A 27,377-nucleotide genomic window follows, 5' to 3' on the forward strand; every position below is an offset into this window, starting at 1 on the left:
GTGCCAATTAGCACCACAAGGTAATTGCTGTGCATATGTTGTAATTACACTCATCTCCCGTCATTTGTTGGGCGGCTGATGTGCTTGATCAGTGCTAATTGCGCCAGAAAGGTGTCATGTGACCTCTCCCCCCGATCAACTCTTAGCTTCGTCTGCCTGCTGCGGATGCCTTTAACGTGCTGCGATGTTGGTGAGGCGCCAGCGCGCTATTGGCTGGGCGGCGGCGGCGCAGAACGGGGATGAGTGACAGGGCCGGGGATGGGTTGCCGGCTAGCACCGACACAGCCGCAGCATTTTTCTTCTCACAACACACTCAGGGGCCTGAAAGACAGTGGTCCTTGTAACGTGAGTGTCAGGGTGACAAACTGTACTAGTGACTGCTACATTGTCCCTGTTGAAACAAAAATACACATTACTTCGCATGTCTCTGTTACTGGTAACCTCTCTTTTGTGCTGGAAAAGAACCTGACTTTCCAACGTTCACTCAGGCTCTGAGCACCAATCTCATGATCTCGCGCAAGAAAATGCACAATAAATCTATTCCTACTGTAAGGCATTTTTCCCTCTTCCATTCTAATCAATCCTTAAGCAATTTCCTTCGGGATTAATAAAGTTTTCTGACTCTGATTTTGATTCACACATTCTGTTGCTCACTATACTAAGCCAGAAAATTATTATTTGTTTAAAAAAAAAAAAAAAAGGAAAGTGTAGATGGGCTCTTACTAGTCTGACTGCATTGACTTGGGTAATATCTGCCTAGTGCATTACAATAATATCTGTTTATTTGTGCTGAAAACCTCAGAGATTATGTGTTTCTTAGTTGTACTTTGTGGGTAAATTTTTTTTTTTTTACTGCAGCAAATAAATTGACCTTGGTCCCAGATCAGTTTATGTCAGAATAATATATTCAACACTTGCGTTATTTCAGATCATTTGAAACAAACCACAATAATGCATTGCGTTGTACTCCAGACAATACTTCTCCATTCCATTATTCCAATATGAACCGATAAGTACCAGGTATGGAGCACACCTGAGGTTATATTTTAAAAATGGAAAAACAAGACTTTATAAATACGTTTGTAGGCAGAATGAATAAGAAAAAAAATCTATTTCAACCCAACTAACCAAAGCTGACAACCCTGCTAAACTGGTTGGCTGGCTGTGATAATTGTGAGATTGCTGGTGAAATTGCACTGGACACGTAGCTCAAGGTGGTTGTTCCCAAACTTTACCCAGTTGAACCAAGTCAGCTGCATGCTTCCAACATGGAACTTTTGGCAAATGGCAAGTCTTATCAATTACCCGCAAGGGAGCATGCAAACGTTCAACAAACACTGCAGGGGTGGAGTATCTTTAGAGTCAGTAGAGCCTGGTTTTATCCTACTGCTCCAGTCCTGGTGGTAGGGCCTAGTAGGTAACAAACTCACGTATGAACCAGAATTCACAGGACTGTCCCCCTGGACCTACTGATAGTAAGTCGCTCTGGATAAGGATGTCTGATATAAGCCATTCATGTAAATGGTGGACTTCAGAACCACACATCAGGGTTTTACCTGTTCCTCAGGCGATGTTTTGCAGTGCTCGGCTAGCCCATGGCCAGTCACAGGCCTGTGAGAACCATCCCTCGTGTCTCACTTACCTCTGGGAGGGACGGCGATGTGCCGCTACCTGCCCGTGCACACCTGTTGGTTCTGTCTTCCCCTCAACGACACCTTCCCCCTTAGATCATCTCCTCTTCCTCCACGCATGAGTTGCGCTTGGCTGGCGTGGAAAAATGCGGCCCGGCCTCTCGCCTCTCTCTTCCCTGGCACTTTGAAGTGTGAAGTGTGATTGCTTTTGGATCGCGTCTGCGCTCCTTGAAGGTTTTGACATGAAAAGCATCTCGAGCTCTCAGGTTTATCCCATCGCCAGTGATCCAGGACTAAACCAATCAGCCTGCTGACTGGGAGATACAATTACCAGCGAGTGAAAGAGAGAGGTGGGAACAGGTGAGGGGTTTTTTTTTTGGATGGAGAAAAGTGGGATTCTCCAACACGCTCACCTACTGCACTTATAATTCACAAATCCCTCACTATAAAGTGCAGATTATCTCAAATTCTTTAAATTGGAACATTAATGTTGGCCTGTAGCATTTACAAACTTAAACCTTAATTTGCCTTTCAAATGGGAATGAATTAAGTGTGAAATAAGAAAATGATGACATTGTGATCTTTGCATTGGGATTGGGTCCATCCTATGTATCAGAGCTCAGTTAAAGTCCCTGAAACTTGAACTAGAACTTTGATCGTATCAAAACAAAACGTTATCTTGGGTAATAATTATAGCTGTGGATTTTCCCATGAATCTGGATATCCTCTATTTTCACTTGGCCTGAATATTTCAGTTATTATTTAACCAGCATTATTGCCCAGCAGCCCCTCCCCCATTAACAAAACACACAATTTGTTTAACATAAAAAAAACCCAACAATATAATAGTTGCATTTTTGGGCTAGATTTGTTCAGCTCCTACTTTTACTAATATTATCACAACCACTATGACAACAAGAAAAAAGACATTATGCAAGTATTGTGCAAAACAAAAGCAATGCAAATACATAAGTATTATAGACCTCAACAGTCCAAAATGCTTAAATACATTAATGCACCCCAAAATTGGAGTCTGTATAAATAATGTGTTTTATATACCTAGTGACCATTGCTTCTACCATTTGGAGGTGCTTTTGGAGAGCAATACATTTTAGCAATATGGTAACTTCCTTTAGCAATATAAAACATCTACATATATCTATGTCTGGATATTGAGCTTGGACGTGTGAGACCGCATTGCTTACTACCAAAACACTGTCCATGCCTTCAAATGTTCTTCGTTATATTCAAAAAATGTCTAACTTCACCCCACTGAAATGTTTAACAACCGAAAAATAAGCAAGCAATAATACAGCACAGATGTGTTTTAATATCGCCAGTACAGGATTTTTTAATGTACTGTACAGAATGTATTACTGTACATATTTACGGCAGGGTTTTGTCCATCCCTGTTAATAAAGTATTGAAATTCAGCAGTCATTTTACTCCCCTCTGAGTGTGTGTCTGCCGTTTGAGGCTCGACCTTGTTTTGTAGTGGAGGACAACCAGTTGGACGTCTGACCTCTGACCCGCTCTGAAGAGGATTAAGCCTATCTCTCCCCTTTCTCTTCCTCTGCCTGCAAGCGTGTGCCTCGCTGCTTAAGTCTGCGCGTAGCACTGAAGCGATAATGCATCATCATTCACTCAGCTGCGGGAAGCAATTAGCCCGGCTAAATTATGATCGGGCCCCGGAAACGGATCAATCAGACGAATTGGAGTTAAACTAAAGAGCAGTCGCCAGCTCATTTGAGTTGGTTAATGGTGCCTTGAATGGAACGGCACAACAAATGGAGAGTGATGTGTTTATTGTTTACTGATGTCGCCCGTAGGTTTTATCTCGCGTTTTTAACACCGAGCTTCGCCTCCTTTGTCTCTTCATTCGGATGCATATAATGGAGATTAGAGCTTTGTGTCAGAAAGGATGTGTGTAAATGTCCTCCGTCCTTTTATAGCTCCAGTGAAGCTGGCAGAAGGAATGAGCCCTTTTTTTTTTTTTGGGAAGATGTGAAGTCCTGGTGGGTGTTTAATCCACGTGACACTCCCTCTGTCGCGAGTCCACCGTGGATATTCAGACCTTCAGTTTAAACCCCTTGTGGATTTCTTGAGGTTTCCTGGTGTCTCTGATGGCCGAGACTACCTGACAGATCGATTGTCGTGCTAAAGCCTCCTTCAGTTGTCCACGAGGAGCTCACTTATAAACGGGAGTCCTGTACCGGTGGTCAAACTGCCGCCTGATTGTGTGGATGAGCAGGAATTAGAGGATGGAGGAGGGAGGGAGGGAGGGAGGAAACTCTTCTACTTGACTTTCTCCAAATCCTGGTGTCTGCACCCCAGGGCTGGAGACAAACGGAGATGAGGATTTGGATGCCACCACATGCACACTGTTTATTTAGGCTCCCTTCCTGCCAACAGACGCCTCTAATCTAATCTTTGCAACTCTGCTTTCAAAGCTCACTTTTGTGTACCGAATACAAAAAAGGAAAATTGTTTTCCAGGAGGGCTACTTAGGGCAGTGGTGTCCTAGCGGGTAAGGAAGCTGACCCGTAACCAGAAGGTTGCTGGTTCAAATACTGTTCCGCCAAGGGGCCACTTAGGTGCCACTGAGCAAAGCACCGTCCCCACACACTGCTCCCCAGGCGTATGTCATGGCTGCACACTGCTCACCAAGGGTGATGGGTTAAATGCAGAGGACACATTTCACTGTGTGCACTGGGTTCTGTGCTGTGGTGTCACATATGTGACAACTAATCACTTTTCACTAAATGTAAGTGAGCACGATGCAAAATATTTAAGAGATCTATACTATTATTATTACAGCTGTGCTGAAAAAAAAGAAAACTATTACAAATTAATGGAATTTATATTTCAATAATAATAAATCTGGTTCTTGTACCCAGAGACTAACAATACCCTCTGTTTGGACAGGTCATCTCATTGTCTCAGAGCTTTCCAGAAGACCACAGGCTCAGGCACAATAAGGTGAGATGAGAGTTCATTTTTGCTTGGTGTCAGGCCACCATCATTAGCCCTCCATCATGCTGGAAAAGGCATTGTTCTTCACCAAACTGCTCTTGGAGGGTTGGGAGAAGTTGCTGTTGGATGATGCTTTGGTACCCTTCTTTATTCTCAGGCAAAATTGTGAGCAGCCCCACACATGAAGGGTCTCAGGATGCTTTACTGTTGGCACAAGACAGGACTGATGGTAGCTCTCACCTTTTTTTCTAGACAATAATTCTTCTAGATGCCCCAGACAATCAGAAAGGGGCTTCATCAAAGAAAATGACTTTACCCCAGTCCTCAGCAGTCCAATCCCTTTACTTTTTGCAGAATATCAGTCTGTCCTTGATTTTTTTCTTGGAGAGAAGTGACTTATTTGCTGCCCTGCTTGACACCAGGCCGTCCTCCAAATGTCTTCACCTCGCTGTGTGTGCAGATGCCCTCACACCTGCCTGCTGCCATTTCTGAGCAAGCTCTGCACTGGTGGCCTCCCGATCCTGCAGCTGAATCATCTTTAGGTGATGGTCCTGGCGCTTGCTGGACTTTCTTGGGAACCCTGAAGCCTCCTTCACAACACTTGAACGTCTCTCCTTGAAGTTTTTGATGATCCAATAAATGGTTGATTTAGGTGCAATCTTAGTAGCAGCAATATCCTTGCCCATGAAGCCCTTTCTACGCAACACAATGATGACCTCGCGTTTCCTTACAGGTAACCATGGTGAACAGAGGAAGAACAATGATTTCAAGCATCACCCTCCTTTTAAAGCCTCCAGTCTGCTATTCCATCAGCATGACAGAATGATCTCCAGCCTTGTGCTCCTCAACACTCACACTTATGTTAATGAGAGGATCACTGATCCTTTTTGGCAATCTGAAATGCAGTGGAAATGTTTTTTTTTTCAGTTCATTTTTTATGACAAAGAGGGATTTTGGAATTCATCTGATCACTCTTCATAACATTCTGGAGTAGATGCAAATTGCAAAACTTTGTGAAAACCAATATCTGTGTCCTTCTCAAAACTTATGGCCACGATTGTACTGTTTTATTCTTATTAGAACATTTATCAATTTCACTGCAATTTCACTGCAAAATACAAACATTACAATGTTCTGCAAGTAGACACAAAATCGCCTGTTTTTGGCCTCAACATTTTTCCACAAACGGGTTGTGTTTGGACAGGTGCGGCGACGGCGGCCATCCTTGCCGCTGTTGTGGCCCGGGCCTGCTTGTGCGGCGATCAAAGCCGCCGGTGACGCCGGTGACAGCTCGGCGTTCTCGCCGCTGTCTGATCTGATTAGGCGCCAGGCCGCGCCGGTGATGGGAGGCGGCCGAGGGGATTAATCGACGCACCTGCACGCTTTACTCATCGGGCCTCGCTCAACACCGCCGCGGCCGCGGAGGGGACTGGGTGCCGACATCGGCCACCTGTGCAGAGTCTCATTATCACGTTTTATCCCGGAGTAGCGTACTCTCGTCTGCTTTTAATCCGTCTGTGTGAACATAGATCGCGGTAATAATCACGTGTTTGTCTTTTAGTCCGCACTTGACACTTGAGGGGAAGACACTAACGCAATGAAACAATTTCCCTCATCCTGCTTGACGCGGGGTAAAAGGCGCGGCATTCCTTCCCCGCGGGATGAAGGGATCGCGGCTGGGAAAGTGATCCGTTTTCAAAGGGCCAGCGATCCCTGACCCGCAGCCCTCTTCCGCGAACTCGGAGACGAACAATGGCCCCTGTTTGGACAGGTGATCTCATTCCAGAAGACCACAGGCTCAGGCACAACAGGCCGAGACGACTCGGTGTCGCCGCTGCCGATTGGAGATGATGAAGTGCGTCTGACGGAGGAGAGTCGTGGCGCGAATCGGAGCAGACGAGCCTCTGAATGAACGTCAGTCGTGCGGGCTCATTAGCGGGATGTGTTTACTCTGTAAACGGGGCCTGTTTGTCTCCAAAGCCTTTTATTACCGGAGCTCCACTCATCCTCGCCGACACTTCCCTCCCTCCCTGTTCAATTCAATTAGTTCCCGCCAAACGCATGGTGGACAATGCTGTCCATGTGTCACTGTGTCACTCTCGCACCTTTGGTTCGTTTTTTTTCCGACCTCTCCTGTGTGACGCATCGGATTTGATTGTAATTGCAGAAAGCGAGATGTGTGTGAACTTGTCCCGCAGCACGTCACCTGAAGACATGCCTATCCCTGCAACTGCCGTCCCTCTAGAAGGTGGCGGGGAGGGGGTGGTGGAGACAGAGTGCTAATGGACTAATGAAGAGTAATGGCGGTTTCGTCGACCTGCTGCCCCTTCCAATTGGACGGTGCGTTTTCCAGTGGGTGGAGCTAACCATCATAGGTGACTGGTGTAATTTAAGATGGAGGCGGGACACGGGTGGGAGTGGGAATTACTCACACCTTACTAAGGTGAGAAGCCCTTCCTAATGTTCAGAGGACAGGTCCACTCTCAGCCTGTCTCTGTGTTTTGAAGGACTCATAATGGAATATTACATCGAAAACATGTTTTGATATTTTCCACAATATCCTGGAATTTTTTTCCACACATTTAAAAATTACCACAGAAGCTGGAGGTCCACCACTAGACTTTTGGACATGTTTGGGTCAGGGCAGCTGGTGTCCACCCTCGCCCCCACGCTCCTGCACTCCTCGGCCGGACACGTCTTCCCCGCCTTCCCCACCCGGCTGGGCCCTCCTCAGATCTTCATCCCCGGGCCGCTCTTCGGCTACGAGCTCCTGAGGAGCTATCTGCAGCCGGAGCCCTGCAAACAGGCCCTGCTCCTGGCCTCTCAGGCCACCGGCCTGAGCTGTGTGTCAGAGGCCATCGGTGAGTCCATTTTTTTCCTTGACGCAGTGAAATTGTTCGTCACTTGCGTTTATGTGCAGTGTCAGAACATGATGTGTTGTGTAATAAAGCACAGCTAATTCCATGGGAATAAAAAGACATTATCTAATAATTGTCCACTCTTATTGAGCATCTTTTAACGGCGGCCTAATGTTTACAGAAGGACTGGCTAACAGCCTGTAACTAACAATCAATTATCCAGCGCTGTTAAAGAGGCCTTAATGAGCGCGCCAGTAATTATCCGGTACGGAGGCATTAGTCCGCCGTCGCCCGCCGGCGGTTGTCTAATTGGCGACGGCGGCCTGCTTTCCAGATGAACAGCGGCCAGTGAAGCAGCGGCGGGCTCGGGCCAACTACAGCAGCTGGCAGCTGGAGGAGCTGGAGAAGGCCTTCCAGAGCACTCACTACCCAGACGTCTTCATGAGAGAAGCCCTGGCGCTCCGACTGGACCTCATTGAGGCACGGGTACAGGTAGGGCCTTCGCCTCACGAAAATGCTCCGGTTATTACTCTAGATTTTATCTAGCAGACAAAAAACACAAATCCTGTCTGCCCACCAGGTGTGGTTTCAGAACCGCAGGGCCAAAATGCGGCGACAGATGAAACTGCAGCCCCAGGCGGGGGAGTTGTGCGGCAGGAGGGGGGACGGAGAGGACATGCAGGTCGAGCGATCGAGCAGAGGCGCACCCGAGCCTGGGAGCCCTGACACAGAGCACTGGGAGAGGAAGCTGGAGGGGAGGAGCTACGTCTGGCCCAAACGCGCACCTTTGGCCCAGACGGATCCTGCTCAGCACTTGCTCCGGACGCCCAGGAGTCAGGAAGGCGCAGAGGGGACCAGTTCGGAGAACTTCCGCTCCTGTAGCATTGCCAAATTGAGGGCCAAGGCCCGAGATTATGAGGCGGAGATCCACAACACGGTGGTCAAAGCGGGAGCTGCTGCTGATGAGGACATCGACTGAATGACGAGTCGCTTCTGTCATTCATTCCGCCTGCATCTTCAGTCACATACAAATCTCCGCATTGTCACTTTATTTATTTTTGCTGCATTATTGACGCACAGCATACACTCATTATTTATAACACAGCATATGTACCCACTGTAGACATTTAGCACATATAGGCATGGTGTTGATGGCTTTTCATGGACCAAGATTTATGAAAATGTATCTATGTATATCAGCAACATATTAACCCTAACTACAAGGTGCAACAGGTTTTTATAGTATTCAGTATGTATGTATGTGGTCACCAAAAGTTATTATTCAAAACTAAATTACAGGCCAACTGATGAAAACAAACAATTTTGGGCAAATCATTAACTGACATATCAATATCTTCACATACATACTATCTACAGTACTTCTGCCTGCTCAGTTTTTGAATATGTGTCCTCTAATTTTCTTTCAAATTACTTTACATTAAAATGACTGTACATTAATGTTTATTTTCATTGCGGGTGTATTGTTTATTGGAATTCACCATTTAAAATGCTTACAAATGTAAAAAAAAAAAAAAAAAAAATACTCAAACCAAGATCTTCAACAACATATGAAATCAAAGTCAATTGCTTGGGCCAGTTGCTTAAATGTCTCTATTTTATTTGGAATAATCTTGTTTCCAGAAGTGTGGGTATTTAAGCGCATCGTTCCTCGGGACTGAGAACTTAGTTAGCGACAAGTCGGGCGTGGCTTGCTCTGTCTGATGACATCTTCCTTCTGAGGACACGCTGTAAAAGGAAATGGCCTCAGTGATCTCATCCGTGGCCGGCTCGTCCTTCAACTATCCTGTTACTCTCACTGCCGACAGAGGCAGGACGTGCGCAAGCTGTCGCAGGCCCTCGGCGGAAACAATCAAGACAGCAGAACAAAAGAACCGCCCTCATTTTATGAATCATGGCATGATAGACCAAAGAGTACTTTAAAGATTTTAAAAATACATATTCTATAACAATGCCTTTTTTTTAATGTATTGGACCATGGCAAAACATGTGAAGCGTAGACGGCTTCTCGAGGGTTCGGAGTGCGGGGCGGGGTGCCAAAAACAAAAATTGTAATGTAATGTCTGGATTGTGATATTGTTCTTTTCCCATCTGGCCTGCTGGGCTTCCTCACTCATGATAAAACACACATATAACTCCTTGACTTGGGTTATGTATGAGAGGACCGTTGTCAACAGGTCCCCACAGCAACTGCATCACAGTAAAACCTATACACATCAACTCACCATGATGACCCGAACTGCGCAATGACTCCACGACTCGCCTGTCAGGCACACACACTCACGCATACACACATACACACGCGCATTGTGTTCAACAGTCTTGTGCCATTCTGTGATTCAGACAGCCTTGACTCATTCAAATACAGCGTTGACTAAAAAGCTTATGTCCAGGTATTTATATGATATTTATACTACATACTTATACAACTGTACATAAATGATTCAACAGCAAAGTATAATCAATTTCGATCTTGGCAGTGGCCTTCCCATTCACTTACACACACAAAAGTACACTGCCAGTCAACGGTTTCCACAAACCTAGTCATGTATGGGTCTTTCTGACTATTTAGACTATTGTAGAATAAGTAGGCGCCCGGGGAGCAGTGTGTGGGGACGGGGCTTTGCTCAGTGGCACCTTGATTCGATTCAACCCGGCAACCTTCTGATTACGGTGGCCACTTCCGTAACCGCTAGGCCACCACTGCCCCTGCCTAGTATGAAGTAACGCACATGATGTCATAAAATAACCATGGTAATGGCAAAATTTCACACTCGTGTGAAATCCGGAAAGTTGCTGTTTTGCACACTTGCTGCCTTTCCTCCTTTCATGTTGACGATAATCTCATGAAGCCGCTTATGATGATAAGGAAACTCTGAGGAAACATCATTCTACCAAGGTCTCTTTCATATATTTCATTCATCATTTTAACCACTGGGTAGAGGTGCTAGTAACACACTCGCCTATGAACCAGAAGACCCAGGTTCGAATCCCACTTACTTCCATAGTGTCCCTGAGCAAGACACCTGAGTGTCTCCAGGGGGGGACTGTCCCTGTAACTACTGATTGTAAGTCGCTCTGGATAAGGGCGTCTGATAAATGTAAAATGTAAAATGTAAATCTGTTGTCCTGACACCATCCCTTCTCCTAAGCCCTCGATGTGGGGTGAGGTAAGACGTTGCCGGTCCTTCTCGCAACGTCCGTGGATTTCTGACGAGAACGTGGGGATTCGGGGGACAGGGCGACCTTTGTAGCTCTGCGGTGAGAGGGTGCCCTCCTCTGGCAAGAACTCTGAAAAGTTCGGAGAAACTCGACATGAACGTCCAAACTCGGTGTCTTCTGGCAGCGTCCACGTGAACTGCTGTCTGCTGTCGAGGATTTTACGTGGGTGCATTTACTCAAAAAATTCTAAATAAATTATTTACAGCGTTGTTTAAAAAAAAAAAAAAAAAAAAAGAAAGCTTAATCAGACTTTGCAAAGAACGTTCTGCCAAATTCATTCAGGACCTAAAAAAAAAACTTTGGAATTTGGGAGCTGCTTTGATCTTGCCCGGGTTTCAGACGGCATCTAAAGTTTATTCTGCATCATTCTCGACCTACTGACCTGCCCATCTGCGTCTTTACAAGCGCCACGTTTCTAAAATATAGAAAAAATAAAAGTCTTTACGATGACAAATCACGTGACCTTTAAATACCAGTGCCAGATAACCTCGCGAGAGTTCTATTATCCCTTCACTCGGTTCTGAAGCTTACATTCCTAATAAATCACGTTTTTAAAGACGCGCCTGATGCCAACGGGACATTTAGGCCAGTGTTACGAATCACGAGATGGCGCGAAGAATTCGTGTTAAATGTACAAAACGCGACCCTAATTTCTCGTGCTCGTGCAAATGGGGGTGAAGGAGCTTGTTAGCGCCCCGTTGTCAATTAAATTGCTCATTAGGCATCCACATTGTTATTCTATGCCTACACTCATTAAGCGTTTCGTGGGTACTTTTTTTTTTTCTTTTGCTCTCGATCTAAATAAACAACGCGACCACGTTTGCTGGAATTTGCTTAATTGGGCAATAGATGTGACGTGAATTGAAACAATGAAACCTCGCGGAAGCCCCGCCCTCTTACGTCACGCCAATTCGCTTTTTTTTTTCAGGTACCCCCCTCGGAGGGTTCAAGTTAATTATGCGAGAGAAGTAGCGGCTCCGCGGATCGTGTTTCGACGGCGGCTGGATCTCGCTTAGCTGGATCTTCACCCGCTCCTCCTCCTCCTTCCTCGCTGCCGTTTGTTTGGACCAACTTCTCCCCCCCGCCGCAACTTCTTCCTCCTTCTCTCTCTCTCTCTCCCCCTCTCCTCCTTCCCGGCTGAGGATGGCCGCCATCAAGGCGCTGCAGCAGTGGTGCAGGATCCAGGTCGAGGGCTACCGCGATGTGGCGATCACCAACATGACCACGTCGTTCCGGGACGGCCTGGCGTTCTGCGCGCTCATCCACAAGTTCCGGCCCGACCTGATGTGAGACCGACCCGCACCGCGCCGCTTTTTAAACGAGAGACGCTTGCGTCCTGTAGCCTTGAGTCTTGTAATTTAGTCCACAGAAGCAGTTTCGTCGTCGTCGTCGTCGTCGTCGTTGTTGTTGTTGTTGTTGTTGTTGTTGTTCTCTCCGTTCATTGGCTGTTCGTGTTTGGCTCTCGCGTGGACCGTTAACTGCAGTGGCTGCTGATGGCGGCGCAAAGTCCTGCGTGTCATACACGCATGCAATTAAAACGATTATATTACAACCCGCTTTTATAGGGACCGAGTGGTTTTTACATTTACATTTACAGCATTTATCAGACGCCCTTATCCAGAGCGACTTACAATCAGTAGTTACAGGGACAGTCTCTCTGGAGCAACTTAGGGTTAAGTGTCTTGCTCAGGGACACAATGGTAGTAAGTGGGATTCGAACCCGGGTCTTCTGGTTCATAGGCGAGTGTGTTACCCACTAGGCTACTACCCGTTTGACATGATTGGGTCTCCTGTATCAGGAGACCAACCAGGTTATCCTGCTGAATTAGGGAATGTAGACAACAACAACAACAACAAAAAAAAACGCCATTTAGTCTCATTGTCTGTATTTATTAATTGGTCTAGTTAAATTAATTGTCTATGTTGTGTCTGTCTCTCTCTCTTTAATTTAGAGATTTCGGCTCCCTGAACAAGGAGAACGTTTATGACAACAACAGCCTGGTAAGATTTATGGACCTGGCGTGAGTGAGAGGAAGTGACCAGAGTTCCACGGGTCGCAGTCTGTTATGAATTTCTAGTCGTGTCGGCTGCTTTTTTTTTTTTTTTTTTTTTTTTTTTTTAACCTCAATGTTTCCTCCAGTTGCGAAGAGCAGATGATGACAGGAAAAGTGACTCACAACTCGTGAGAGCGTGAGCTGTGCGTGACCCTTCACCTCATGGAAAAAAAGACTGTGCATTTGTTTGTTTTTCATTTCTGAGTCTGGATTATTTGAGGATCCAGAAATATAACACGGATGGACACTCTCTTCATCATACTGTACTTCCTTTGCTTGTCAGGAAGTGTGGCCGGGGCATTTTGTTCTGTTGTTCCGGGCTGCCTCTTTTTCCCCGGTGAGCCAGGGTCCCGGCGTGGCAGGGCCATCCGAGGAACACGAGCCGCATGGATTCCCTCTAAGAAATACATAATGAATGAAGCCTACCGTCATGCGAGGGGCACCTGATCCCCGACCTCAAGATTCGTTTACAGCTGCGTTCGAGATCTGTGCGGGGGGGCTTCCCATTTACAGTTCAGGCCAAAAGTTTGGACACACCTTCTCATTCAATGTGTGTTCTTTATTTTCATGCCATCTCTGTTGGGTTCAGGTCCGGTGACTGTGGTGGTCAGGTCTCCACTTTTTGTTAAGTACATAACTCCACATGTGTTCATTCATAGTTTTGATGCCTTCAGGGAGAATCTACCAACGTAAATGGTCATGAAAATAAAGAAAACGCATTGAATGAGAAGGTGTGTCCAAACGTTTGGCCCGTACTGTACTTTTCCGGCGTTCATCGGGTGTCCTTTACTAGAGCGACTTGCAGTCAGTAGTTAGAGGGACAGTCCCCCGGGAGACACTCTGGGTGAAGTCCCTTACTCAGGGACTTGATGGTAGTAAGTGGGGTTTGAACCTGTGACTCAGTGGTCCTCCAGTTCATAGGCGAGCGTATCAGCCACTAGGCCACTACCAGCCGTTTGCTGAACGCATGCCAGCCTTTTGTTTGTTCCTCCTTTTCAAACGATGGCGCCGTGTGTAGAAGGCTGCTCACCTGACAGATTGTGGTTCTTTTTTTTTCCACGGCCAAGTCCTGCTTTTTTGTGCTTGGAGTGTTTGAAGGAAAAACGAAGGGCCCTTCCCAGGTGGGCCGGCGCGTTTCCGGCCCTTGTATCCCTGCAGCTGCCTCGCTGTGAAGTCTGCCACTAAAATGTAATGAGCGTGTCCAGATCGAGCTGGAACAATGCTCCGCTGTCCTCCTCCACTTCACCCTCTTTCCCAGGCTCGCGGCCGCACAGGAAGTGTGCTATTCGTTACTCGCTCTTTGTCCGGACGCCGGTAGCGTCTGGGCTGGAGTTTACGCTGCGTTCATTTTATATATCTTTTTTTTTTTTTCATTTTTAGCCTGCTTTTGTGTTAATTGGACAACTATACATTTAAGCACTTAACAAAACTGCTGTACGTTATATAAAAATCTATTTTTAAATATGAAACGTTTGTGTTGTAATGGAAGCAGCAGCTCTCTGTGCTTTTCCACTCCTCCTGTTGTGTTGTTACTGGGTCCGTCGTTGTATTGACCCCTAGTTTCCGAGACCGTGCGCGTCTGATGCAGTTCGAGTTGTTAGTGTCTCGTGTCTTCTCCCGAGGCGTTCCACGTTGCCGAGGAGTGTTTGGGCATCCCTGCCTTGCTGGATGCTGAGGACATGGTGGCTCTGAGCGTCCCAGACAGACTAAGCATCCTGACCTACGTCTCTCAGTACTACAACTACTTCAACGGCCGCCCGCCCAGTAAGGTCCAGGCGTACAATGATTTCATTAGAAAGTTTAGACCTTTTCTTTATATAATCAGTTTTTATCTGTAATGTAAGTGCAGTAAACGTGTACAAATGTTGTGGTAAAACACAACTGTTTTCTTACATAAAAAGTTGATCTTAAGCAGTTTGTAGAACTGCTGTGTCTGGTTAAAAAATATGTTGTTGTTGATGTGGGGGTTTTATTTGTAGTCGTCTTCTCTGTTCCTCCAGTTGGTGGCGTTAAAAGGCCGGCAGAAGACTCTAAGGAGGAGCCATCAGAGAAGAAGAATCTTCCAGTTGCTGCCAAAACCTTCAACCCTAAAAAATCGCTAGAGGTCCACCACCCACCCACATATACCCAGAATACCTCTGCCCAACAGGTATGGAATATCAGGGGGGTGCGGTCCAATGCCACGTAACAGTCAAATCATGCAAAAGTAGCTTCATGAAAACTGATGCATGAGTTTAAAAACCAGATTCCAGGGTCCGGCTATGATTTACAGTCATGTTGGTCAACCAGATAGGGCAGTGGCTCCAAAACACCAGCCTGCGGTGAACCTAGAGCTGTTTACTGCTGTGCAGCTGCCCCGCCCCTTTATACTGTGGGTTTGGCTTCCGGCTCCACCACGTTGACTTACCAAGTCTGTTCACAGTTTGTAGCTATTGTTCACGCCTAAATCTGCTCTGGCACACTTCTCAAGCCTTCCAAGCCATTTAAAATACCGACGCGCTTTCATGTTGAGACATACGTCAGGTGCTGCAATTGCTTGTTGGAGACACTTGTTCGTAATCTGTGTTTGGTAATACCTGTAACAGATGGTATAATGTAGTGAGGACCATTTAAAGGGTGGGAACAAAAATAGGAAATTTGCCTCCTTGATCCCAACCTAGTGTGTGAATCAGTGTACTGCCAAACCAACAAGCCAGGCATTTGCTGTTGCACGTTTATTACCTTGTAGGACACATGAAGTATTATGTTTACGGTATTTATCTGTAATCAGTAGTTACAGGAACAGTCCCCCCTGGGGACAATCAGGGTTAAGTGTCTTGCTACCATACACCATTCAAGCACAAGGATGCTTTGAATGGAGATTTGTTCCTTTGGTTTAGTGAAAAATGTTTCCATTTTGTCTGCTCACTTCAAAATCGTTTAATTTAGTCTATAGTGTACGAGGTCAGATGTTCTTCAGCTTTGGTCCATTTGCCATTTGTTTCGATTTTGATGTTCGGTTTATTTTTTTTTTAAATGCCCGGCGGCAGTGTTCCTTATGGCAGGTGTTTGGCTGACCAATGAACACGCATAATCTGCTTTGGCACACTTCTCCAGCCTTCCAAGCCATTTAAAATGCAGATGTGCTTTACAGACGCGTGTACAGAATCTACAACGGAGTGAATAAAAAGATTGTACTCATAGTTGGGGTCCTAGTGAACCGGAATTGATCTCTTCATCGATGGTAACTTGAAAGCACGTTGTAAGTCGCTCTGGATAAGGGCGTCTGCCAAATGCCGTAAATGTAATGTAAGTCACTTGTCCCTTGTGTAGTGGTTTAGACCCTACCCTGTGCAGCCAAAATTAGTGCCTCCAAAATAAAGTGTTCCTACAATGACAGTCATTCTTTTTGCGGTTCCCGTGGTCCCAACTGTAACATATGAGGGTACTTCTGCCAGCAGTTCTGGGACCTGAGAAATAGAGTGTGGCTGGCTGAGGCCATTGGAGACCTGCACAGTGGGTCATGTGAGGAACGCTGAGTTTGGGCTTACTGCTGTCTGAGGGACCTTAAAGAATCATGAAACTCTGGTGTGTGGGGCATCCTGGGATGATACAGTGGCTTTGGAGGATTTTTTTTTCTTTCCGAAGGGAAAGGCAACGTGCCTTCACAAGGGCCAGTGATTTAACTTTAGTCTTTGATATCGTGGCTGAGTTGCATTTTTAGTACCTCGTAGGCCCAGGTTTTAGGCTGGGTGAGGTGGTGGTACAAAATGGCAATTTCCAGACAGTGTTTATGTAATGGATCAACCCTGTTTCTCCTACAGAAGACCGTTTTAGTTGAGACTTCCAATAAAACAGGCACCCTGAATAGTAAATGTGCCGTGTGCAAGGCCCATGTGCATCTAGTGCAGCGCCACCTGGTGGATGGGAAACTCTACCACCGGAGCTGCTTCAAGTAAGATTTTAATCCATACAAGAACAATGTTTCAGCTGTTATTATACCAACGTTCCTCAGAAATGAATGACATAATGCGAAATGGTCTTTATAGGTGCAGCGAATGTGGGCGCCCACTTCTGACTGGAGCATACAAGGCTGGACCAGATCCTGGTGCTTTTGTCTGCAATGCCCACCAGAATGGCTGTAAGCCTCCCCTCGCTGTGGCTTTTCAGAAGAATGGCCCCACTCCAGCTGTTTCCACCGCTCCAGACACTGGAGCACTTGCATCAAGGACCGAGCGCTGTCCCCAGCCTGCCACCAGGCCCACGTCGGTGCTCTGCTCCCCTATCAAAGCTGCCCTTCCCAAGCCTGTGGATCTTCGCCCTGCACCCCAGCCGTGGATGGCATCAGCGCAGAAAACGCAGGCAGCCAGGCAGAGGTTCTTCCAATCCCCTGCTCCAGAAGAGCCAATCGGCCGCAGGCAGCCGACGGGTCCGGCAGAGGCTGGCAGTGCCCAGGCCATAGTGCCATCAAGGCCTGTGGATGAGAAGCATTGTGCCAGGGCCTTGATAACCAAGAAACTGGGAGATGGAAATTGCAACAATAACAACACGGCGTACATCCCTGGCCTCAAAACTGATAATCGGTGAGGTTTTAATTAGCATTTTCAGGTGAATCAAACAAGCATTATTTATTATATTATCATATCCTTAATATAACACATTAAGAACCTTTTTAAAAATTATTTATTTATTTTTTTAAAGACTGAGCCATAGTTAAATATTTAAACACATTTCCCCCCACAGCTTGTTTTATTTCCCCCATATTAAAATGGATCAGCATTGTTCATTAGCATATTTAATTATACAACGGGAGATTACCATAAATCACACATGCACAATGCCTACTTGAAGCCGCGAAGAGCGGCAGCTAATTGCGTAAATTGTTAACCTAATAGAATAAGCACACTCTCGCCAGGTTTGGGAACCATCTCCACTCCACCAGGGTGCCCAGACGAAGGCAGGAGAAGCCCAGCCAAGGCCCAGCGGGAGGACTGGCGGCCCACCCATCTGCCACCCTTACCCCCACCTCCAGCACCAACAGCAAGGAAACCCTCTGGCTAGCGGCCATCAACAAAGAGCGCACGAGAACCCCCTCCGCCCTCGGCGCCGGAGCCAAAGGTTGGCTATTTTTTTTATTTTTTTCTTTCCTCTTTTTCTTTTCGGCAGATGACCTTTGCTACAGATTGTGGTTCATTGAATGTTGCACTTAAAAGGTCAATGATGGAATATTAAGATACGTTTTCGTCGAGGTGGAACTGAATGCCTCTCTGTAGACTGGGAGAACAGCATCATTGCTTTCTTGCCACTAGAAGCAAAACTGTGTTAATTGTTCTTGATTTGGGTGAAATACTGCCCCCTACCTCAATTAAATCCTTCAGAGTTTTTTTTTTTTTTTTTTTTAGCGGCGTAATTTATCTGCCACGCCATATTTCACATAAAATATATCCAAACAGAAAACAAGGACATAGTTCATGAGCTCCAAGAAAAGAGGAAGAGTTGATATTATTATGTCCACAGACCAATCATTAAAGGAACACCAAGGGGTGGTAATCCACCTCCTAGCCCTTCAGGCCTTTCATTGACACCTTGGTCAACAGCAAATAAGACTGGTGCAAGGGATTGGGAACACGATTAAATTGATTAAACTATATAAATGTAATTACATAATTTTATATAATCTCTCTTTTTTTTTTTTTTGTGTTGTGTTTTTTTTTTTTTTTTTCCCCGGCCTAAAACTGAAGATCCTGACTGTTCAGAGACCTCAGCTCACTGGAGATCAAGGCTGAAACCAGTTTCAAACGGCGCGGGACTAAAGTAAGTTTGATCCGCCGCTTCATCCCCAATGTTTTGTTGAATCCACACTGCGGGGCGCGATGGGGAGAATCACTTGGGTGAGGACTGCAGGATCACCTGAGAGCAGCAGCGTTGACCATAGCCACTTTTTTTTTTTTTTTTTTTCTTTCCCTGTATAACAACCTCTCCAGCGTGCTGATGCCCCCCGCTTCGCCCATCTCTGTAGTGATTGACTGGCTCAGAGCGCAGCCCCTAGCCCTGTCCCCCATCCTCAGCAGCCCCAAGGAGTGCTGCGCCTGAACCTGCCCCTAGGGCAACGTTTGCAAATATATATATTTGCTCCCTGCAGTTTTAAACCATTTTAATTCAGAAGGTAAAGATTGGCTGCATCTGAAGGTAAACCTGAACAAGCATGGATTTTTTTTTTTTTTTGGAAGAGGTGCAGGTGGGGTGTTAAAGCACTGCCATAATAAAGCTTTTTAATTTATTCATTTGACAGAACAACAAAAACGTTTGAAGCTACTTCGCAAACTCCAAGCAAAAGCAAGTTTTCTTGTGAATTTTCGTCAAGGCGCACTACAGAGCTTCCCTCCACTCAGATTTTCATACCACCTGACACTCGTTCCTCCGCTGGCTCTGTTATTTCTAAATCTCCTGCCATGCAGCCTCAGAAACATCCTGGAAATCTGGGTAAGGGATTCAGCCTCTGGTTTAGCTCAGTTGAAAGCAAACAAGGGAATTTTGGTACAATTGAGTCTCTTTTAACAGGAAATATGAATGGGCCTGGACCCATCGGCTCCAAACATCAGTCATCTGGTTTTCAGACTTGGTCTCTCCAACAGTCATGTGTGTCTCCTTGTTTGGGTAAGGTGGCTACAGAAGTGCACTCACTTAAACTAACAATAAAAAAATATATATATTTATTTTTTTATTCAATTTGGATATAAAACATTAAGGGACTTATTTGCAACTCATAATTCCCTCCACCTTGACTAAATACAAGTTTGAGCTGAAGAGCAACTCCGAAGCCTGATGATTTGCAGTTTTTAGTAGCATCACTGTTTTATGTGTGTTTCATTGGAAATGTTCATAATCAGCAGCGCCATCTAGTGGTTCTTCCTTGCAAGACCCTGAACAGGGTTTTCTATATTTGTTTATGCATTTTTATTTGGGGGGAAAAATGCTGATTTTGAGTAATCATCAATTTCTGATCTATGAAAAATTTAAGGATCTACGCAATTGGTCTCACCCAATTTGCACCCAGATGGGCCAGCCAATCACATAGCCTCGTCTCTCGGGAAGCATTACCATGGTTCTGCTCAGTCTGGTAAATACTAATTTCTTCCAAAGAAATGTCTTCACTGTTGAAATTATGCTTGCCTAAGTACATGCCTAATTTTTTTTAGTATCTTCAAATGTGAACCCCATCTCTAATGGGCCATCAGCCTGCTGGACCACGTCTATTTCTGTCAGCATTTGCACGCCAGGACAGACCAATCAGAAAGCCCCACCTCCTCGCATACTTCAGGTTCCTGATGGGTTTGGTAAGACTTTATTGCCAGATTGAACTACATCTTACAATTCAGCTCATCATGCTGGTCTAATTCATTTGATATTATTAGGCCGTAACACTAGACCTACACCAAACGGCCCTTCAGCTACCCGAACATCATCTCCTAGTGAGTTGGCAAATCCGATTCCCCAGTCACCTCATCAGGTTTCAGCTCAACGTTGTAAGGACTGCTCAGCAAGTTCTCATTTTCAGCTACCCAACGTTTTCACATACAATAATTAAAAAAAAAAAAAAAAAAAAAACTCCCAATGGCGTCCATTTCTTTCTCATGTCATAGGTTCTAAGAGAACCAGCCCAGGCAAGACTTCAAAAACTGACCTGAGGTCACATACAGTAAGTCAAGTGATCATGTACAAAACTTATTTAACGTCAATCACATAGTTTGAAGATAATTGCAATTTAAACCCTTTTGAAACATTAACCCATGCCCCAAACCATAAAATGCAGCAGTTTAATTTTTGTTAATGTCTTCAATGCTTTGGAAGTATTTCAAGAGAACAGAATGGATCACAGTGATCTTTTAAAAATCCGAATTATTTAGAAATGTGACCTTTTCCCTCCCATTCCCAGCGAAATCCTAATCACATTCCGGAGGATGAGATCACAAAGGAGTTAAAGGAGATTGAAGAAAACTTGAATAATTTAGAGAAGGAGGGGGTGGACTTGGAGAAACAACTGCGGCGATGTGAAGAAGGTAAAGGTGTACCCTCCTCTCTCTTTCCTTCTCCCCCATTCTAATTTTGCTGTGTGGCTTGTTTCTTGCCCAAAACAATCTTGTGGATTCCATCTCTATTTTGATGGCCCAATCTAAGTCCTTATTCCAGTGTATCTAAATCTGTGATGGTTCTCTATTTCCGAATGTCACTCCCTAGCAGACTGAAACCGGCATGTCGGAAACCTCACATTATGTCGAAGGACGGAATATTTCCACCTCTCCAAGGTCGTTCGTCAAAATAAACTGACTAGGCTTTTCTTGGCCAGCCATTTGATTTGCTGGGGTTTTGATAATGTACTGGACGGGGGACGAAAAGGACTCAACCTGTTCTTCTGTGTGTGCGTCGCTCTCTGGCTGGAGTTTGGGGAGCCGCGCTCTCATTCCAAACCTGTTAGCCGAGCCGGTCCGCCAGGGAGCCGGAATTCCAGAACTGCCTGAAGGGGACGGCTGCGACCAATAAAAGGGTCTCATTTCTTGCAGCCGGGGCCAAATGAAGCGAGGAGCGTGGCCCGAGCGGCGGGAAGTACCCGCTCCTCTGCTGGGACTCTGGCAAGCGATAGAAAAGAAGGGAGGGAGGGACTGGGTACACCGAAGCTCCGTGTCAAGCGCGTGGGGGAGGGACGGCTGATTGGATCTTTTCAAGGTCACCGTGGTCTTGGCACAGAAAATTCAGCCGCGCTCACCGCTCCAGTCACCTGTCCTGCTGATATTGGGGTGGAGGGCTCCGAGAGCTGGGTCTCAGCCCAGGCCTCTTTACAATGGTCCTCGTGAAGAAAGGGGTGTCTGGCACCAACTCCGCCAAAGGCTCATGCTAAACATCTTTTGTCTTTCTTCTTGCAGAGGGAGGTGGAGATGTTCTGATGGACCCATTGATGGTGGACTGGTTCAGGCTCATCCAAAAGAAGCAAAGTTACATAAGAAGAGAGTCTGAACTGGTTTACATGTGAGTTGTTGTTGTTGTTTTTTTTTTTTTTTATATATAGAGAAACAGCTCACCTTTTTATTTAATTTTTTTTATGATTTTTGCATATTAGATCTCTTAAACATGACATTTTGATATAAGATCTGCATAATATTTTTTTTTGCTGATCTCTTTAACCCCATAAAATGACTGTCAGAGTAAAAACCCAAGAACTTGAGGAGCAACAACCTGGTGTGGAGGTGGAGCTGCGTGGACTGCTGGAGAAACCAGGTACTGTAATCTCCCTTAAAAGTCCCTCAGCCATTTCCCCCATGCTGTAAAAAACTGACACTCTGTCCCCTGTATGAACACCATTGCAGAGCACAGAAAGAGTGATGCGGAGCGCAGGCGGCAGTCAGAACTGATGGACAAGCTCCTTGAGATAATCAACGACAGGAACGCCATTGTTGAGGGGCTGGACCAGGACAGACTCAGGTTTGTTTTGTGAGGTTTATGGATTTAATAGTGACCAAGGGCAACCATCTTGTGTGGCTGAAGAGATTTTACCCATGTCTCCCCTAATTTTAGGGAAGAGGAGGAGGACCAGACACTGAATGAAATGATGCAGAAGCTCAGTAAGTGTTGTTGGGCATATCACATTTACCTCAAAATTTCTCATATTGAGGTAAATATAGATGTATTCAGAACTCTTTTATTTCAGGTATGAAGAAGTCTAAGTGCAAGAGGAATTCATCTATCTCTAAGCTTTTCAGGAGGAGGCGTAAGAAGGGGCTTGTGAAGGACTGAGCACAACTGTGGGAACCTAATTCTATAGAACCCAGAGTTTTATCAGTAAGCTGGTCTGGGATGAAACCTAGTTAACGCGTCATTCTTCATCACAAAATGCAACACACTGCTTCAGAAATGTATGAAAGTACCACTGTTCTTGATCATGATTTTATTAGTACAATTTTTGTTTGAACACATTCAATTTTTTTTCCATATTATGATTCGCACTGGAAAGCAGCAATGCACAAGTTATTTTGGAACTTTTTCATGGCCACTGAATTGTTTTGATTTTTGAATTTAAAAATAATCAGTTTCACTAATTTGAAGGATTAGCCTAAAACAGAATTCTGATTGTTAAATATCACATTTGAAAGCTTATGCCTAAATCTGCTGCACATTTCGGAATGAGTTATTATTATTATTATTTATTTTTCCTTTTTTAAACTGTAGTTCTTTCTATTATGCTGAAGGGGGCGCTGCAGGTTTACAAGCACCTTCAGCCTGGTGTGTAAATCCCAATTTTGCTTCCCACAAATGACTAATGCTTTTTGTTAATTCCATATATAAATATTATATGCCTGAGTGTTGAAATCATCTGGAGATTGTCGAGGGAAAGCTCATTCCGAAGCATTTGTATGGAGGTTTAATATTTAAAGCATTTTTAATTAAAACCCTAATGAAGTGTAATACAGCCACAAAGTTTTATTCACCAGATCTCATTCTGGTAATCTTAAATATATATGTATGTATATATATATATATTTATATTTAAAGATGACTGCAGTTGGCTAAAATGTTTCCAAATGAAAAGAATCTGTTTTATCATGTAAAATGTGCGGGGTGTGTGCGTGTGGATTTTATGTTTTTAAAATGTTTAAGGGTTTGTCTCAGGAGTGTATATTGAAAATGTACATAGTGTTTTAATATTTTAACATAAGTCATTCAATAAATATTTTGAACTTTATTTTAATCTTATTATTTGTTGGCTTTGAGTCATTTTCTGTTCAAGTTCTACTTGAATATATGAATATTTGCACTGTGCCGATAGTACGGACCAGCCTTACTATGCCTCCTAATAAAGCCGCAGCTTAACCTCTCTAAAAACCATTAAAAATGCAAGTGCAGCATTCACAGACCACCCCCACACCCCCAGTTTCACCTGGAATTCTGCAACATCATTTATTGGAATGGTGTCATTTGCCCCCACCCAGAAATGATCATTTTTACTGTTATCATTTAATATGGTTGTATATATATATGTATGTGTATTTGGGCTGGGGTGGGATGCATTTAAGATAATTTCCATTTAATACCATTCAAGCACTTGTAGACCACCCATCCCCAATTTAAGATGCATGAAATTGTGATCATGAACTTGGAACACCATCTTTCTGGCTGAGAGGAGCCGGGAACGATATTGGTGCAGAACGCCACGCGTGATGTGTGTGACAGTGGAGACTGAATACGTGTGATATTAGAGTTAATTAAAGCTTTGCACCCCATCTCCTGCAAATGCTCGCGCTTCTGCAATTAAGAATCAAAGACGAGGGCTTAGTGTCATGGGGGGTGTCTAATACACGGGTTTTAACAGGAATGGGACCTGATTTGCAAGGCTCCTAGCGACAAGCATTAACAACAGCCTCAAATTAGTGCGACATTAATATTCATAAGTAAAACAATTCGCCCTGCGAATGGCTGATGAAATGGGATCCGCTGAGGTGGGCTCTTACGTCCAGGCGGCCTGTGTCCATCAAAAGATGCCATTACTGATCAAGTGCTTAATGTGGATGCGCAAAGTGATAAAAATAGTGAAAAATGAAGAATGTCGCTGCTTGGCTTGGACTGGTCAGTCTCAGTCGGCTAAATTGGCTAAACACGCTTGGTTTTGGGTAACAATTTGGGTTTCAAATTTGGATTTTTTTCCCCTAATCAGATGTTTTATACCAAATTTTGTGCATAAACCACAGCAGGTTCTGCTGTGCAGTGTCACATATGCACATGTCACAGATGACAGGGGCTGAGGTATAATTGAAGGGTTGCGAAATTGCTAAATTGTTTTCTAAATTGAAATTAGCCATATCTATTGTCTGCCCTGACGGCATATTGGAAAGGTCACCAAGGTGCGGCTATCGTGCCGCACGAAACACAGATGCTACTTGGTGAGCTGCTTTTCAGACCTTCATCAGACTACACCGTGTGTGTGTGTGTGTGTGTGTGTGTGTGTTGAGAGTGCCAGTGCCTCTGCCACTAGCCTGTAATTATGATCCTCGAGGTAATTTTATCAGGCTCATTAGCTCTGATGAGTAAACGAGAAGCGAGCCTCTAATTTATTGGCCATCCAGGCTGGAGACTCGGCTCTCATCAGAGAGATCATAATATTTGTACAGAGGGGCTGACATGTTCTGTGTATCACAAGGCTTCCGAGGCCGACACTGAGGGAGAGGGGGGACTTTGTTGCTTTAATCGTTAATTGCACTCCAAGCGTCGGACTGACAGAAAGCCTATTCTGATAATTGAGCATGACTGCAGTTCTTTGGACAGGCCTGTTTGATCTACAGCCTTAAAAAAAAAGAATAAAAGATAAAAAAAACAAAAAAAAAAACACGCCGGTTCGCAGCTTCAGTGCTCATGTTCCATTTTCCACCATGATCTGCTCCTATTTTGGGTCGGAAACCATTGTCGCATGTTTGCACAATCACTTGGCTTGTTTTGGAGTGTGTGTACAGTATCAAATGCGATTCCGGCTTTGTTTTTCCGCACATCACCCCCCTCCTTCCATTCCAACTCTTCTACGTGGAATTCATTTGCCACAGATGGAATTCATCTTGCGTCTGTGACCGTGGACGTGTGTAAAGAGTGTGGGTAATGTGCTCACAGTTTCCAATGTGTACACATTTGCATTGAGAAAAGGGAAGGAGGGGGGGTCGTGGATGAGGTGGGGGGGGGGGGGGGGGGGGGGGGGGGGGGGGGGGGGGGGGGGGGGCAGAAAAATATGCGCGCTGGCTAGTGGAAATGAAATGGATAAAGTGCATGACTGGGAGACTTGACAAGAACAGCTTTTCATCCATCTCAAATGAATAATTTTCCCTTCCCTTAAACATCCCTAATCCAGCCATGTTATCAGCGGCGACGCAGGATTCCGTTCAACTCTGTTTGGTGGAAAAGCAACTTTTTTTCCACCGCCTCCCCTGCCACGCTTTTCCCACATTCTGCCTGGACGTGCATCCAATGGCACATGAGTACACGGACTTTCGCTTTTATCCCTTTTTTTTGTGTCGTTGATCAGTATAATGTGTGATCCATACAGTGGTGCTCAACAGTGCCAGGGTCCCATTGTGGCCCCCTACAGATATCCTGAAATGAGCTGCATTCGTGGCGCCAATTCTCTTCTAACATAATTGAAATGCGTCTCTTATAGGAATTAGGCTTTCTTTAGAACCCAACCTATTTTCGGAAAAAAACCCAAGACAAAATCCCCAAATTCATTATCAGCCCCATTTAGATATTTTTCTTTTTTTTATTTAACCTAAGCCTAATTAGACTTATTTGTTTCCCAGTTAAACAATACATAATGTTACGCCTCACATTCATATGATAATAACAGTAGTAATAATCACTCTTTCTACTGTGAAACACTAGTGCATAATTGCTGTTTACACCCCATCTTAATCCATGTGATTCTAATACGAAGTGAAAACGCTTCCGTCTCCATTTTTCAATAACCACTCTTTCTCACCACCTTGAGTTGGTGATAAGAATATTAACCTCATCAATTTCAGGTAACTTTCAAATGCTTTAACATCTTGTCTTAAAGACCCTTCGTGTAAGCTGGAGTCTTGGATTTGGCATTTTGTGACATTTTAAGCCTTTTAACAGAATCCAGACAGGGATTTGCAGTTTCTTCCAAATGAAAATAATTTTAACTGCAGTCTGAGAGAGAAAATTATGAGCGGAGGGGGGTGGGGGGTGGGGGGGATTAACCGCAACTTCAATGTGGTTAAACAATATTTTAGAGAAGTTTTTGCCTTTTAAAAATACCGGGTGGTTTTATGCAGGGTGCTGAACTGTAAGTGCACTGAATTGCTGAACCTAATCTGAATTTACATTCCACTTTCATTGCTACATTTTGGGATATTTTTGTATTATTTAACCTGCATGCGCGTTACGGGTACAGCGATTGCTGTCAGGCTACGGATGTACGGCACCCTTCTTTTTGTTTTAGATGCACTTTATGTGGTGGTGCGAGGGGGTGAACAAAGGCAACTTGGCTACATTTAATTGACCTAAAACAGAATCCATTTGATTAACAGCAACAACAACAAAACAGCAATAAATGAGAAAATGAGTCCGAATGCGACGTTGCACAGCCGTGAGGTGGCTTTTTGTGTGTTTTGCACGGGCTGCTGTGCGCCGGGACCACCAGAGTCCGTTTGAAGGCGGCCGCTCTCTCCTCTCTCGGCAGGCTAGCTGCTTTGATGCACTACCTCTCTTATCTTGAGCCTGGCAAGGTTAATGAAGTGCTAGCGCTCTTCGGAGGAAGTAAAAATGGGCTGACTAGCAGAGACCAGAGGAAGCTCAGAGATGAAACACACAACTCGGAGCGGCTCTAAGTGGCAATTTTGGTGAATTACTGAGACAATGAGAGGAAGAATGTCATCCTCTTAGACAGTACGGCGGTAGGTATCAGGAATGGTCGATTGCATCTCTTTAAGCCTGGCTCATGTGGAATTACATTAACATTTCAGCCCGGCTTGTAATATGATCTGTCACACCTCTCAAAACGAGTCTGTCTTGGTGTTGCTGACTGACCGGCCTCCCTGTTTTTTTTTCTCCGTAATGCCGGCTCGACCCGCTGAAGAGGATTGTTTTGT

The 27,377-nt window shown here is 44.9% G+C and overlaps 2 protein-coding genes across 3 annotated transcripts; both read left to right on the plus strand.

Moving 5' to 3' along the window:
• Positions 1-6,779: 6,779 nt before the first annotated feature.
• On the plus strand, positions 6,780-8,758 carry LOC114793825 (paired mesoderm homeobox protein 2). The gene is made up of 4 exons (XM_028985952.1): positions 6,780-6,880; positions 7,203-7,465; positions 7,797-7,954; positions 8,043-8,758. Exons 1-4 carry the CDS (start codon positions 6,780-6,782, stop codon positions 8,439-8,441), a joined length of 921 nt encoding a protein of 306 aa, XP_028841785.1. The 3' UTR covers positions 8,442-8,758.
• A 2,883-nt stretch (positions 8,759-11,641) lies between these two features.
• micall2a (mical-like 2a) lies at positions 11,642-23,481 on the plus strand. 2 transcript variants are annotated; one of them, XM_028987886.1, is made up of 20 exons: positions 11,642-11,988; positions 12,655-12,703; positions 14,379-14,520; positions 14,757-14,905; positions 16,560-16,690; positions 16,785-17,318; positions 17,651-17,853; positions 18,477-18,549; positions 19,028-19,218; positions 19,297-19,392; positions 19,757-19,855; positions 19,935-20,072; positions 20,151-20,261; positions 20,379-20,434; positions 20,672-20,795; positions 21,657-21,759; positions 21,935-22,008; positions 22,098-22,212; positions 22,306-22,352; positions 22,439-23,481. In XM_028987886.1, exons 1-20 carry the CDS (start codon positions 11,846-11,848, stop codon positions 22,522-22,524), a joined length of 2,664 nt encoding a protein of 887 aa, XP_028843719.1. In that variant the 5' UTR covers positions 11,642-11,845; the 3' UTR covers positions 22,525-23,481. The 2 variants fall into 2 exon arrangements, with proteins under 2 accessions (XP_028843719.1, XP_028843720.1); XM_028987887.1 differs by having other exon boundaries at positions 19,793-19,855.
• The last annotated feature ends 3,896 nt before the right edge of the window (positions 23,482-27,377 follow it).

This window comes from Denticeps clupeoides, chromosome 7 (assembly GCF_900700375.1).
Source record: "Denticeps clupeoides chromosome 7, fDenClu1.1, whole genome shotgun sequence".
Lineage (NCBI taxonomy): Eukaryota > Metazoa > Chordata > Actinopteri > Clupeiformes > Denticipitidae > Denticeps > Denticeps clupeoides.